General features: G+C 43.2%; 1 protein-coding gene across 1 annotated transcript in view; it reads right to left on the bottom strand.

Annotated features, from left to right (window-relative positions):
* The window catches only part of Nt5c (5' nucleotidase C), a 50,788-nt gene that overhangs the window by 19,444 nt on the left and 14,936 nt on the right, over positions 1-16,408 (bottom strand). Inside the window, exons 9-10 of the mRNA XM_065425287.1 lie at positions 14,256-14,357; positions 863-947 (exon numbers count right to left, since the gene is read on the bottom strand). Coding sequence (XP_065281359.1) covers positions 863-947; positions 14,256-14,357 — 187 coding nt within the window. The remainder of the gene's footprint in view (positions 1-862; positions 948-14,255; positions 14,358-16,408) is intronic.

Here is a 16,408-nt window from a genome sequence, read left to right as displayed (position 1 = left end):
CTTATATATCCCACATGTTACATCACAGAACATATGTCTAGCCAAAAGGTAACAAATAAACATTACGATTAATATTTACGTGTTATCCTTTTGGGTGAATGACAAGAAGTGTCACTCTTTACTGGGAATAAACAGTAGCTGCAAGTTCCCTTTGTGTGTGTGTGTCCATTGCTCTTCTGTCTCTGCATGCTACTTGCACTACATTTTAACACTTTCGTGATGATGTTACCAACAAGAAAAAAAATGGCTGTGGCTTAGGTAAGGTTAAGCCCAGGATGCGAAGCATACTAGCCTTTATTTTAGTTGTTGAACCACTGTTTAGCCTGGTGAAATGCTGTTGCTTGGCTATATTTGGTTCGGCTAGACGAAGAAACAACTCATGCATTACTTCTTCGCCTTCAAGAGTGGAACGCGACAGCGTTCCCGTCGACCCGCCAAGGGGTGTAAGACAATGGGCTACAGGGCAGCGACTACGCGCCCCGCATTGGACGCGGTGAGCGTCGAGCAAAGCAGCGTTCGGCGCGGCAACGAAATGTGCGCCTGAGCAAGAGACGCACGCCTTAGAAACAGCGCGTTTCTAAGGCAACACCGCATTCACTAGAGGCGCTTTTGTACCGCTTTGAAGCGTTGTACTCGTGGCTCAGTGGTAGCGTCTCCGTCCCACACTCCGGAGACCCTGGTTCGATTCCCACCCAGCCCGTCTTGCAAGAGTTGAGCCAAAGCCACTTCTCCTCTGTCGTGACGTCACGGTGTCACGTGATTTCATGGTCACCGCCGCGCCTGAGGAGCTGGGTTGAGCCCTCGTAATATGCTTCGCATAATAACAGTGTTTATCAGAGGCAACAATAACAACACCACAAACCTCAATGTAGACCTTGTTCTTCTCCAGTTTAGTGACACGCTCCCAGAGCTGACTCTTCGTTTCCGGGTCATAGACACGAAACGGTCTGCAAGAAGAGGTTTTTGCAAGTGAGTGCATGTGTGTGCATCTTAAAAGTGAAAACTAGCATCAGAGCTGACAAGGTTGCCTTTATTTGCTTCAGTTGTGGCAGATAAAGGTGACCAGTGCTGCTCATTAATACAAAAGCTTGGTCTCATTGCTCTCGCGTAGTTACTTGTGAAGTTATCCAATAGCTTGTCACAGCTTTTTGGAATTGTTAACACGCAAGCTTAATAAAATTAAGAAATGCCATCATTGCATACATTTTAGCACTAATGAGTTTTTCTGGTTTTTGGATGGGCTATGCACTTTAGCATTCCTTTGGATGTGTACAGTTTGTGGGCAAACCAAAAACTATTACTACCATTACTTCACTGTATTCTAGGTCACGGTAGTGAAACTAGCTGTATAATTAATGACAACAACCTATGTGCAATGATTATAACCCAATGTTTATAGCAGATCAAGCCATACCGTTGAACATTCACGAAGAATACAATGTAGAACATTCATTTTTAATTCAAAATAGCTGAATTTTAAATTCTTTGTGTGAAATATTCTGCTTGTTTTCTGGCCATTTTTTGGTAAGCCAAGGACATATTTGGGCTTATTTTGAGAAGCCTGTCTGCTTGCTAACTCGAATTCTTCTAGACACCCTGTCTGATATCTCCCGCACAAAGACATAACTTTAGTTTTCCATCAGGAATCGACGACAAGAACCTAAGAAAAAAAAAATCATTTTGCTCACCGACACCTTCTTGAAAAGGAAAGTAGCACTAACTCACATTAGGGCGCAGAAATGAGGGCACATGTGCATCAGCATTGCTCTAAAATAAATGCATGCACACATTCTTTACATAAAAGATACTAGTGAATGTTTTTTCCAAGGCAACATTGAATAAAAAGTGTTTCAATTACAAACACGGCACACTCAATAGAGTCTGCTTCTTTAGTCAAATGGAACGAAATGCAATCTTAGGAATTGAGCCATATAGGAGACAGTCAAAAAGGACAGAACAGGCACCAACTTCCAACTGATTTCATTGCCAGAAAGCTGCAATGAAGTAAACTTTCGACACAAGTGTGCTCAAGAAATTGTTGGGGGAGTAAAAAAAAAAAAAAAGAAAACTCTCAGCCTCGACACATCCATACAAGGACGTGGAAGAAACCTTACAACAGTCAGTGTGCTAGAGTTAAATTTGTACCTAAGTCTGTGCCCTTGCTGCATGATACTTCAAAGCATGATACTTTTAGAAGTATCTCAAAGCATGATACTTTTAGAAACTGCTGGGGATAAATTGTGCTTTTGTAGCAATTTCTTTCTTGTGCGGAACTGATGAATGATTTGTTTTAGAGGTACATGGGTCAGTTGCGTCTCCATCATGCAGCTGGCAGTAAGGAGGCAGCAGATGATTAGAAGGGCTACATTTATTGTTTATAACATTAGACACTGTCTCAATAATATTCCTCTTTAAACAGCTAAAGAGCATTCTAAATGTTTTTTTTTTTTTGGATAAAACTCCCGAAGCTTTCATGCTGCACCGCCATTCAACACTGACATCAAACGGCCAGGAGCTGAAGGCTGCTACATTGTCACGTTGTAGTGACGATGAATAACACAGTAGCAAAACTGTGAATCTAGAAACTAACTTTTCAGTGGGTGAACCTGCGCCCAGAAAAATAAGTAATAGTTGAGCACAACGATAGCGGTGAGCACAGTCGGTGATTGGCGAAAATCACGTATGCGATTCAAGCATCGGCTTTTATGCATGGCACGTCTAACGTTTCAGTGTAATCACTGGTGCCCGCGTGCCTTCCAGAAAGTACCATACCATTCGTGTTGTAGATACAAACTGATTATACAAAGTTAGACGAGAACATGCACAACAGAGAGAATCAACTATAACATTCGAGCAAGTTCCAAATCATAGAGGCACATCTTGCGCTGAGTGATAGCTTTAAGTTGTTAGGGGTGAAATGTAGTCCTGGAAAAAGGATAAGCAAGTACATGTGTAAATACCACAATCCTTAGAATGACAGAAAGCTGAACTAGTTGGTAAGGATTCATAATGCGAAAAAGGGGTAAGGCGTGCGGACACGGACACAAGAGAAGAGTAGTGGACAACACGAACGCCAACTATCAACTCTATCAGTTGATAGTCGGTGTTTGTGTTGTCCACTTCTCTTCTTTTGTGTCTGTGTCCGCACGCCTTACCCCTTTTTTACATCACAATCCTCTAGTTAGAACCCTAAGCATAACTAAGCATTACTAGATCATACAACTCAGATCTGTTAAGAACATGAGGGTACACAGCAATCAGTAACGTCCATGTCACCTACTGATAACTGCTGGCACTACCGGTGAGGAAAGAATGTATGCTGCAAAAAGTGGACATCTGTCTTCTTGCTGTGTCGACATTGTGAAGAACATAAAACATGATTTTTGTGGCCACTATAATGGTAGTAAGCTGCTGACACACTGATGATGTAGCCAAAGATATGAGTTGCTAATAACTGAGTACTTGTACTCTCACCAATAGCCCCAGTGGTGACTAGCACACTGCGCAAGTCACATGTTGATATTAATAGATATGATCTCTGTACCAGCTTCAACGTTGTTCAAGGACAGAATAGTGAACATGTGCTAAACGAACCTTCAATAAATAAGGTATTGTATGCAAGCCTTAATATTTGACCTAAATTATAGTAGTACTAGTATATCAGTGCCGGAAGTCTCACTGGGTGACGCTCAAAATGTTGTTCATACCTAGTTGCACTCAGGAACTGAAAAAGCACCTGAGAAATAGCCTCCATCAAGGACCTCTGACACTGATGTGACATGGCTGTAAAAGGGCCCAAAATAGTTGCTGTATATTGCATAACATCTATGTGTAATAAGATTATGGCAATGACTAATGACGTGTACTATGAGCACTAAGATGCATTGCGAATGAATGATCAATTATACAAAATATGTGAGATGCTAAAATTGGCTAGAGAACTACTGCCTCACCAGAGCCCTTGAAACACAAGGGCCTAGAGGCATGTGCTATACAAAACAACTAGCATAGCAGCATCCTCTGGAATGAGGATGCGCCAGGCACGTACCCAGGATTTTTTTTCGGAGGGGGCCCACCACCTCCATCATCATCATCATCATCATCATCATCATCATCATCATCATCATCATCATCATCATCATTTTGTTTTATGTCCACTGCGGGACGAAGGCCTCTCCCTGCCATCTCCAATTACCACTGTCCTGCCGCCAACCGATTCCAACTAGCACCCGCGAATTTCCTAATTTCATTGCACCATCTATAGTTTTCTGCCGTCTTCTATAGCGCTTCCCTTCTCTTGGTACCCATTCTGTAACCCTAATGGTCCAACGGTTATCTAACCGACGCATTACATGACCTGCCCAGCTATATTTTTTCCTCTTGATGTCAATTAGAATATTGTCTGTACGTGTTCGCTCTCTGATCCAAACCGCTCTCTTTCTCTCTCTTAACGTTATGCTTAGCAATCTTCGTTCGATCGCTCTTTGCACGGTTCTTAACTTGATCTCAAGTCTCTGCCCCATATGTCAGCACTGGCAAAATGCACTGATTGCACACCTTACTTTTCAATAATAATGGTAAGCTTCCAGTCAGGAGCTGGCAATGTCTGCCGTATGCGATCCAACCTATTTTTATTCTTCTGTGAATTTCCTTCTCATGATCAGGGTTCCCTGTGATTAATTGACCTAGGCAAACGAACTCCTTCACAGTCTCTAGTGGCCGATTGGCGATCCTGATGTGTTGTTCCTTTACCCGACTATTTATCATTATCTTCACCTTCTGCATATTAATATTCAACCCCACTCTGACACTCTCTCAGTTAAGGTCTCCAATCATTTGTTGTAACTCGTCTGCACTGTTGCTGAATAGAACAATGTCATCGGCAAACCGAAAGTTGCTGAGATATTTGCCGTCGATCTTTACTCCTAAGCCTTTCCAATTTAATAGCTTGAATTCTTCTAAGCGCGCAGTGAACAGCTTTGGAGAAATTGTGTCTCCCTGTATGACCCCTTTCTCTATAGGTATCTCCCTGTTTTTCTTATGTAGAATTAAGGTAGCTGTAAAACCTCTGTAGATATTCTTACGCGAAGGAAAAGTCAGTAAGACGAGAAACTACTTACAGTTTATATTTACAACAACGGTTGCAGCGCGCTGACCGGTTAGATTCACAGCGCGAGCCCAGTTCGTTCTTCCTCCTCTTTTCTGGAGTGATGGCGCCCACGCGCCTCGTTAAAACAAACAAATACCACACGCATGTAGCAATATTTTCCAAGCTTTTTACGTAAGCGTTCTGTACTCCTTGATTACGTAGTGCCTCTATGACTGCTGGTATCTCTACTGAATCAAATGCCTTTTTGTAATCTATGTAAGCCACGTAGAGAGGCTTATTGTACTCTGCGGATTTCGCGATAACCTGAGTGATTATATGGATGTGATCCATTGTAATGTATCTCTTCCTGAAGCCAGCCTGTTCCCTTGGTTGACAAATCCAGCCCTTATTCTATTGGAGTTTATTTTGGTAAATATTTTACATAATACTTGGAGCAAGCTAATGGTCCTATAATTTTTCAATTCTTTAACGTCTCCTTTTTGGATTAGTATAATGTCTGCATTCTTCCAGTTTTCTGGGACCTTTGCAGTCGATAGACACTTCGTATAAAGAGCCGCCAGTTTTCCAAGCATTGTGTCTCCTCTATCTTTGATTAAATCGACTGTTATTCCACCTTCTCCTCCCGCTCTTCATCGTTTCATTTCTTGCAGCGCCCTTCTGACTTCATCGCTAGTTATAGGAGAGTTTCTGTATCCTGTTCATTACTGTTTCCTAGTGCGGTATCGTGACTCCTCTTAGTACTGTATACAGGTCAGCTTAGAATTTTTCCGCTGCCTTTACTATATCTTCGAGATTGCTGATGATATTATCCTTTAGCGTATACATCATGGTTTGTCCCAAGCAAGGTTTCTTTTTTACTGATTTCAGGCTGCGTTCATTTTTTGCGGCTTCTTCAGTCTTTCTCATGTTATAGTTTCGAATATCAGTTATTTTCGCCTTGTTGATCAGTTTTGACAGCTCCGCGAATTGCGTAACGCTGTGCGGCCGCCAGTCCCACACAACCGCGTAAAGCGCAGGACTCTGCGATTCTAGATGTACTGCGCTCACCGCGAAAGGTTACAAAAACACCCACATAAGCACAGCAGAGAAGTGGCTACGTGAGGCGGTTCGACCAATAACTGTAGAAGCGTCAATCAAAGCAAGTAATTGTTCTCCACTTCCGGCAGCGTTTTCTCTACTTCCTTTTTAAATAAAAAGATGTTCATCCATAAATAGTCTCATAAACAACGCTTAACTTTTTTTATTATTCGCTTTTCCTTGCAGTTTGGTTGTTGCCTTGGCTCTCTCCCTTAGTAGATCGCTTCATTTCTCAACTCCTTGCGATTTTTGTTTCCAGTTGCCAATTTTGCACGAAAAGTATTATACAATTAGGGAAAAACAGACGAGGTGACGGGCGACAGTCATCTTGCTTATGGTTTTAAGGGTTACTGCAGGGTATCATGATGGACGCACTTTCACATTATTCTATTTGCCACCTTATCTAACCCACATCACGTGTATATGGTTGCGGGCGTCTGACAGCCTCGCGGCGAGCCGTAACTCAAGGAAATAATGAAGCAAAGGGAAAAGTTAAACGCAATTGGCGTTTTCTCCGGCCGCAACTCGTTCCACGAGAGTACAGACCAGCTCAGTAACAGCCGCATCCCTTTCCTGGTCCCAGTATCAGCCTAAACAACGAAGGTTGAACTAACAAAAGCAACAGCTATGCGCGTGACGGTTGAATAGATGGTGACAACTGAACGCATGTCGAGTTAATCGCACGGGTGCGGAATCTATGAGAAAACTGTCCTTCACATTACAAGAGATGCCGATAACTACCGCCATTTAAAAGGAGTGAAAAAGGCAGCATAATGCTGACCGATTAATAGCTGCCAAGTCTCAACATTGATCTGGTGGCGCTTTAGGAATGTGTGAGGAGTGGTGGCGTGAGTGTGTGTGTGTGCGGGGGGGGAGGGGGGGGGTGTATGCCACTTGATTTCGGGGGGGGGGGCCCGGGCCCCCCCGGGGCCCCCCCCCTGGGTACGTGCCTGGGATGCGCTACGAATTTAATAGGCTTATGACATGTAGCACACCATTCAAGAAAGCGAGGACTGCTTTGGTATTAAACAGTGGTTCTTCACCAAGAAACAGCCGGATGAAGAGGGACACAATAGCGGTATGCAAGAGGAAAATGTTTCTTTCTATCTCTTTTGGCTTCCCAACACTCCAGGAAGACATGAAGGATGGTCAGCCTGTCACCACATCTACCACAGGTTGGATGCTCGTTACCAGTCAAGCGAAAGTTATGAGTGCCAAATGTGTGTCCTATACTCAGTCTAGTGAATAGGACATCTGTTCTTCGTGTTTTCGCAGTTGGGAGCCAGAAACCTAACTTTGGCTTAATAATGTGAAGCTTAATGCTCGTGTCAGCATCCCATCAGCATTGCCAGTGGCTTTGCAGTTTGTTTCGTAGGAAAGGCTTCATGTCTGTGGCAGGGACAGCAGCAGGATGAATACCCTGCGATGCTATTGATTTGGCGATTTGATCAGCAAGCACATTACCCTCGATTCCTCTATGGCCAGGAACCCAGCATATTACTACATGTCTCTGTGATAAATAAATGTTGCATAAGAGTGAGTAAAGTTCAATAAAAACAGAATTTGTATGCTTTTGTAAAGACATTAACGCTTTTACAAGACTTAACGAGTCTGTGAATATGACTGCTCTGTGAAGTTTTAATTTCTTCATATGTTTTACCGCAGACAGTACTGCACAGGCTTCTGCAGTGAAAATACTTGTTAGGGGGTTCAATACGTCAGTTTTAGAAAAAGAGGGACCAATGGAAGCGTAAGATATGCCAGCATGCGGTTTTGATGCATCTGTGTAGAATTCGGAGCAGGAGTACTTCGATTGAAGTTCACGGAAATGCATAGCGATTTCAAGCTCGGAAGCATGCTTTGTGACTTCTACAAAGGATACATCACATTCTATCACCTGCCACTGCCAGGGCAGTAATAGCTTATCTGGAGGCATTAGGCAATGCTTGAGAATTGGGCCATCCATTTCTTCGCTAAGTTCTCTCACACGCAATGAGAAAGGTAGTCTCATAGAGGGTCTATTAGAAAAAAGTGTTGCACACGTCAAGTCGTTAACAGTTGTGGAACATGGATGTTCCTGATTAGAGTGCACTTTGAGAAAATAGGTTAAGCTGATGTATGTTCTCTGAAAATGGAGTGACCATTCATCTGACTCTACGTATAGGCTTTCGAAAGGGCTTGTCCTAAGTGAGCCAGTGACCGTATTGTCACGTGGTAGTGACGGTGAAGAAAGCAGCCCAACTGCGAAAGACGAAACTAGCATTATATTGGGCGAACTTGTGCCCTCAAAAACAGGCTACACTCAAAGAATGGCGACAGCGGCAAACACAGTCGGCGATCGGCGAAAATCTGATCGGCAGGTCAAGCGCGTCGGCTTTTATACAGTAGTCGTCGAATGTTCCAGACTAATCGCTGGAACCCGCATGCCTTCCACAAAGTTCTACACCATTCGCGTCAGGCGATGAAATCAGATAACACAAGGTTCGGCGACAACAGACAGCGGAAAGAAGCATCGATAACTTTCCAGAAACTTCGGATACATGCGGGCGCGTCCCGCGCTGTGCAATAACATTTGTTAGGCGGCGAAACGTGGTCGCCCGATAAAGAAAAGTACACGTGTCAATATGGATACCCAGATGGTGGATGGGATCTAGCATCTTTAGCGCGCTCAGGGTGGCAGAGTGATATACCAGGGCACCATAGTCCAATCATGATCTAATTAAGCTCCTGTAAAGATTCAATAAACACTTTTTGTCGCTGCTCCATGTTGTGTGGGATAGGATTTTAAGTAAGTCCATTGTTTTTAGACATTTTGCTTTAAGATATTTTATGTGTGGAATGAAAGTAAGCCTGGAGTCAAGTATAACACCTAGGAATTTGTGCTCTTTGTTCACAGGTATTTGTTGCCCATATATTTTGACAGTGGGATCTGCAGCAAGCCCTTTCTTTCTGGTGAAAAGAATGCAAGAACTTTTGCTGGGGTTCACTTTGAACCAGTTTTCGTCTGCCCACTTAGAAACTTTGTTCAAGCACTGCTATACTTGTCTCTCACAGACCATTAGGTTGCAGGATTTGAAACCTACTTGTATGTCGTCTATGTAGACGGAATAAAAAATAGATGGTGGTAATGATGTATGAAGCATGTTCATCTTAACAACAAAGATCGGGCAACTCATAACGCCTGGGTTGACCCCATTTTCCTGTATGAATGCATGCGAGAGTGTATTACATATTTTCACCCAGAATGTATGGTTGTGTAGGCAGCTTTCTATAATGTTTAACATAGTGCCGCGGATGGCCAGCGTCGACAGGTTGCGCAGGATTCTGTAACGCCAAGTTGTATCGTACGCCTTTTCCATATCAAGAAACATGGATAAGAAGGATTGTTTATGCATGAAGGCGTCGCGAATGTTTGCTTCAATGCACACAGGATGGTCGGTTGTAGACTGTCCTACTCTAAACACACACTGTTATGGACCAAGAATTTTGTTTGATTCAAGGAAGTGTAAAAGTTGATGGTTTATTCAAACTTTTATTTTTCAAAAATTTCAAAAGCTTATTTTTCAAAAAGTTTGCATATACAACTTGTTAGGGCGATTGGGCGGTAACTTGTTACTAATGTGGGGTCCTTGTTTCAAAATTGGAACGACAAGGGCTTCTTTGCATATGGTAGGGAGGTACCCCGCAGCCCATATAGTGTTAAGAAGTGTGGGTAGAGTTATTTGAGTATAACTGGGGACGTGTTAAATCATGTCATACATGATTCTGTCAGGTCCAGGTGCAGAGCTCTGACATGCAGTCAAGGAGGCTCTTAATTTGGCAATGTTAAAAGGCAGGTTATAGGCTTAAATCTGTCTGCATTCGTGGTCAATAGCCTTGCGTTCCGATACTGGTTTGTTCTTTAGGAATGACTCGGAATAATGGTTAGAACTGGGGACGCCCTGAAAGCGTTCGCCAAGAGTGTCACCTTGATCTTCCAAGCTGTTCGCTTCGTTGTTCACTAGGGGCAACGGATGAATTTTTGTCCCTTTAGCCTTTTCAGCCTGTCCCATACTTTAACGTCTTGAGTATATGAATTTACACTTGAGAGAAACCTCTGCCAGCTTGCCCTCCTTGCCTGTCGTCGCATCCTTCTTCCCTGTGATTTAACCTGTTCAAATTCTATTAAATTTTTTACTGTAGGTCAGTCATGTTGTTTGCCCCAAGTTTTGTTTTGTCTCTTCTGTGCCTCACTAAAATCGTCATTCCACCAGGGGACCCGTCTTTTGAATAAAGTGCCTCTTGTTTGAGGAATGAACTTTTCAGCAGCGTCAATGATAAAAGCGGTAAAGTATGAAACAGCATGATCTTTACTAAAATTATCGACAAAATCCCGTCATAAGTAGGTGGATTCCCTCCTGCCCCCTTTTTTAGTCTTTTTTTTTTTGAAACCCCCTCGACAACACATTCCGAAGTCAATATGCCTTTTTCAGCGCCTCAACCCGGAGTATCGCCTTCTGGATGCCGCCGTAACGACACCTACGTTAAGCGCGTGGGGCAGTGCCCCTTGAAAGACCATGCCGCTGCCTTTCAGTCACCCCACACATTGCACCGCAGACTCCTCGCCGCCACCTTAACTATTTCAAAATTACTCGACCTATTGCTTGACCGGCCGTTCTAATGCCTCAAAAACATGCCGCCAACGACTCCCCTGAATACCTCCTAACCTTTCACATCCCCAACACGCTCCCAAGCCCCCGTATTTCTTAAAAGATTTCATTTTTCTCTTTCTTTTTCTTTCACCCCCCCCCCCTTTGTTGTGTCTTGGTACGGCCATGGCTCCCGCCTGCTTTTTTTTTTCCTTTTTTTCCCCCTTTTTTCAGCTTCTATTTCTTTTCTTTCCTCCCCGCGTGCCCACTCTCACGCTCTTGTCCCTTCGTCTTGAGAATGAGGCTCACAGACGTCGGACGACAACGCCTGTTCCCTCTTGTAATCTCTCTCTTTAAAACCAGCCGCCAGCGACAACACCCGCACGTGACGTCACTGCACTAACCCTTTAAAACTAACACGCCGAGGATGACGAGGCCGCCTTTGACGAAGATAGGTCCACCTATCGAAACGTTGGCCAGCCTGTCTGAGGCACTTCAACCCTGTTTTAAAAAAGTTTATACCAAAATGTTCCCAGTTAGCCGAGGCCAGTTTCCAGCGAGGAAAGTGTGGAGGGAAGTCATGTGGGCTTACCAAGTTCAGCGTTACTAGGAAGTGACCCCGTCCGAATGGATTTTCAATTACACCCCATTCTAAATCGGGGAAGATAAAAGCAGAGCCGATCTCCAGTCTACTGATGAGTATGATTTATGATGCAGTCTATAATATGTTGGTTCTTTCTTATTGAAGAGGCATGCACCGGAGGTTAAAACGAAAGTTTCAATGAGTCAACCTCTCGCGTCGCATCGTGGGTCTCCCCACATCACGTTATGAGCGTTAAAATCTCCTGCGAGTATGTAAGGCTTGGGAAGCGGATCATTGCAGTTATAGCAGTCTGTTTTTTTGAAATGATGGTTTGAGGGCATATATATGGAACATACAGTTAACTATTTATTAAAAAGAATGGCTCGAATTGACACTGCCTCAAGGGGTGTCTCAAGGGTGACGTGCCGGCAAGCTACAGACTTGGCGGCTACTATGGCTACACCGCCGGAGGCATTAGCCTCGTCCCGGTCTTTTCGAGAGATGCTGTAATTATGAAGAAAATTTGTGTACGTAGGTTTCAGATGAGTCTCTTGAACACACAGCAATTTTGGATTGTGTTTGTGTAGTAGTTCTGTTATGTCGTCGAGGTTATGAAGTCTTCTAACATTTCATTGTAGTATTTGTGTTTACATTATGATAAATGTGTTTGGTGCTGCGTGTTTAAGAGACTGAGATTAGCTCACGTGCCCTGTCCAGGCCCCGTGACATGAGGTTTGTCTTTTTTGGAGTGATCGCGAGAATCTTGCCGCTCCTTAGGCACTGGTGGCACTGTCTGGCTCATTGTTGTGTCCATCGCCTCTTGCGAGTATGCAGACCGCAAGTATTCAGCCTGCTCCCCATCATAGTTTACACAGCAGAGAGAATCTTTACAAGATTCAGAGGTGTGCTCACGCGCACTGAATTTCGCACAGGTGTGGCGGCCTCGGTAGCTCTGTGAACTGCCACTGAAATGCTGGCACTTGAAACATCGCAGGGGATTTGGAACGTGCGGCCAAACACGAAGCTTGATATATCCGACCTTGATAGACTCGGGCAGAACACTTGTGCCAAGGTAATTATCCGGTGTTTGGTCTGGATTTCCTTATTCTCACGCCTCATCTTAATTTGTTTAATGTTGATGACATTCTGCTCACTGAAGCCCTCCAGGAGTTCGGCTTCAATCAGCTCCAAGAGATTATCTGAGACTACACCACGGGAGGTATTCATAGTACAATACGGGGTTACTGTTACTTGGGCATCCCCAAATGACACTAGATTTGGTATCTTTTCATACTGTTTCTGGTTGTAGAGCTCCAAGAGGAGATCACCGCTTGCCATCTTGGATGCTTTATAACCTGTGCCAAAAACTTCGGTGGGAGACTTAGAAACAAGGAATGGTAAAATTGTTCGCACTGGTTTATCTGGTTTTTCAGAATGAATAACATGAAAACTTGGGAAAGATTCTTTTTGCCGACCAAAAAACTGGAGTACTTCATCGGTGCGCCCTCTTTTCCGAGGGCAATCAGGGAGTGGGGGGGAAGGAACTAGCCGTAGAGGAATGTGTAGTTTTCGGCAATAATGCCAGCCACCCACTGTGGATCAGTACAAGGGGACGCTACAGGGACTGTAAAAACAGGTCCTGCAAATGCCAGCTGTACGTTATCAATGTGACCAAATATGAAATAACCTAGGTTGGCTATTCACACAAGGTTAACCCTTGCTGCCTGGAAAAATGGAAAGTAAAGGGAAGCCAGGAGAAAACATGAAACATGGAAAGTGAGAGAAAGACGAAGATTGGAGGGAGAGAGAGACAGGAAAAGGCAACTACCGAGTTCTCTCGGGTGGGTCAGTCTGGGGGTGCCACCTACGTGAAGCAGAGGCCAAAGAGGTGTGTTTCCTCTGGCGGGGGAGCCTTAATCGTCCGAATACCCGGCATCGGCTCAACCCCCAGGATCCCCCTTTTCCTGGACACGGCTAAGCCGTGCACGGCTACATGCGAGAGGGTGCAACCCTCTTGTGCTTGGGCTCGTGGTGTCGCAACACACCAAACGCCTGCTGACGCAGGCGCCCCTGCAGGGTATGTTTGAACACGTCAGTTCTGGATTGCAGTGGCAAAAGATTTAGGTTGTGACAGCTATGGGTGCGGGAAGGTCCAACAAACAAAGTATTTATGTAAGCAGGTAAAGCACGAAGAGTTAATTAAGGTGTGCAGGAACTTTATGCTTTTGTTGCGGCAAAGTGTTGTTATAGCGGTTAAGTTGAGATTAGTGAGGTTAGAAGACGGCGAAAAACCCCTATTGCAGCGAATGTAGAAAAAACTAACAGCTTTCTTTTATACGGACTCAAACTTGTTAATATTGTTTTCATAAAAACGATTCCAAACTATAGGTAAATATTCGAGAATTAGGCAGATCAGCATTTCTATGTTAGCAGTTTAGTTTCTTGAAGAGTCAACTAAAGGGCACGTTGGAGATAGTCAAGTTTTTTTAATGATTTAGTACATATTACTTCAATGTGCTTGCTCCATGATAAACTGTGAGTGAATAAGAGTCTAAGGTATTTATATTCGGGTACGTTTAGTAGAGAGGAGTTATTGAAGAAGCATGAGAAAACGGAAGGACTTAAACACCTAGTGAATATCATATAAACGGTTTTGGTGCATATTATACTCATCTGCTAGGTGTTACACCACGAGCAGAAGTTTGAGAATGTGTCATTATATGCGTCCTTTCACAAACTTAGTTCAGCAATATCTTAATTTTGATGCACAGGACTTAATATATGAGGAAAATAAGCTCTTGTTGGGCAACATAGCCCATTTCTAAAAACAAAAACGGGGAACACAAACTGGACCTACCTGTGCTGATCAGTGAAGAACTTAGGCTTCCTTGCCTGTACGATGACTACATCGAAAAGGTCTTGCCATTCGGGACCAATCATGTATCGCATGCCAACATCACTGCAGAAACACATGAAAACATAAAAACATATCTGATTATGATTACATGAGCATACACTGCTGAAACCAAGATAGCAGCCACAACTACTGCAATTGAGCAAACTACCTGTGTATATATAAATTTTTAAAAAATCTGCACTGCATGCAGTGCTGGATTGGAATGCGAATTGTTTGGAAGAATCTTGAACAGGCACCTTTGCACATTCTTACATGCATTCTTTTTTCAAGTAGTGTTCTTGTGCATCTGCATAAATAGCTATACATAAATACCTATACCTCAAGGATATTGGGCTACTGGTCGCGCATCTGCATCAGGAACTGAAGTTGTGCAAGTTGACAAAACAGTGCTGGTGCTTCGTTTCATTCATATGTGTTTCATTTCAGCTCATCAGTACAGGAGGTGGGTCGAAAATCAAGGTACAATAACTTGGAAGGAGCCAGCCAAGTTTGAACAAAAACGTAGGGTTTAATAAATCCCATTTTCTGTTGAAGTTGTTATTAAATTCATAATTAATTAGCCTAAGCAAACAGACAGGCCTATTAAAATATTTAACTTCCAAAAATAAAAGTACGGGCAGCACAGATATTAGTGCAGAAGACAGGACACGCAAGTGGTTAGTAGCAGTGCAGAAGCAAATATAAGCCCACAGTTGTGGAGTGAGTAAACACATTTAAATAAAATAAAATTGCGGAATTTAACGTCCCAAAACTGTACAGTGGGTTATGAGTAGGATCCTTCGTTATAAGGTTCTATGTTTTTAAATTTGTGAGGGTAAAAACCAGGTGTCATCTTTAAGAAGGCAAATGGAGGAGAAATTGGAGTTTTTATTGGCTGATAGCCTGAAGTACAGGATTTTCCTGGGAACATTTGCAATAGATTAACACAGGCTGAGTGCATGGTGCATGGCAGGCACATTAACTCAGATGAATATTGATTAAAAGAAGAGCTTCTCTCACATCATGTGACGAACATATGTGTAGCAATCCTCATTAACACGCATTATTTACACTTTTCAAGGACACCACTCGAACAAAAAATACAAAACAAAACAAATATAAATGTACATGGCAATCCTTTGTTTACTTTATTCTCTGCACATTAACACATAAAAAAGCACAAATAGTAGCGCACACAGGCATGCTTTGCAAATAGTGCGATGCTTTCCTTTATCTTGCAAGCCCTGGTTGACGTGCATTATCATTTGCACTCTGAACATTTCTTGGTCCATTCTAGACCTGTCGGGCCCTTGCCCGTACCTTATACGAGAAAACGTCCTCTCAATGCCACAGCTACCATTTGCAATGCCGAGCAACGTCAGCGCGGCATTCACTTCCTAGCACCTTCCCGCCATTTAGACACATGCAATGTGCAGGAAATGGAATGCGATGTCGCATTCATGTAAACATGGCTGCTAAAAGGGCAACATGGTTTTGTTCACTGAGGACCGGCAGATGCTGCATACACTATATATGTCTGTTTTTACTTTAATGTTAAATGAAAAGGAAGCATATGTGATCTTTATTTATGATTAATAATGTTATTATATCTTGACTACTTGCTCACACAAGAAGGGCAGCATTCATTGATTTTGTAACATCTGCATTTATTCTTGCCTTTTACGAAAGTGCAGAACTGTGGGGAGGCATTGGGTTTAACCGAATCTATATGAGGTTTGTTCAGAGTGCAAAAATCGGCATTGAGAGTTTACTCGAAAACGAACGGCCCTAGTTACAGGAATGCTGTAGTGGAGAGCACTCCATCAAATTTGACATATGTAATTTCCTATGACATATGAAATTTGTGTTCTTTAACGTGCAGCTAAACCTGAGTACACAAGTGTTTTTGCATGTGGGTTTACATGCATTTGGAAGTGTTGCAAGCATTTTAGCTTGTGTATTTACAACTGTGGCTGCCATGACCGGGCATTGATCCCATGACTTTGTGGTCAGCAGCAAGATGCCATAGCCACTTGACCACCAGCATTGATTTGGATGTTGACAGGGTACACAAGAAAGTCTATCGCAGACCAACTCAGTTCCACAGTGCTCAA

Source organism: Dermacentor albipictus, chromosome 1, assembly GCF_038994185.2.
Source record: "Dermacentor albipictus isolate Rhodes 1998 colony chromosome 1, USDA_Dalb.pri_finalv2, whole genome shotgun sequence".
NCBI lineage: Eukaryota > Metazoa > Arthropoda > Arachnida > Ixodida > Ixodidae > Dermacentor > Dermacentor albipictus.
This window is presented reverse-complemented; position numbering and strand designations above follow the sequence as displayed.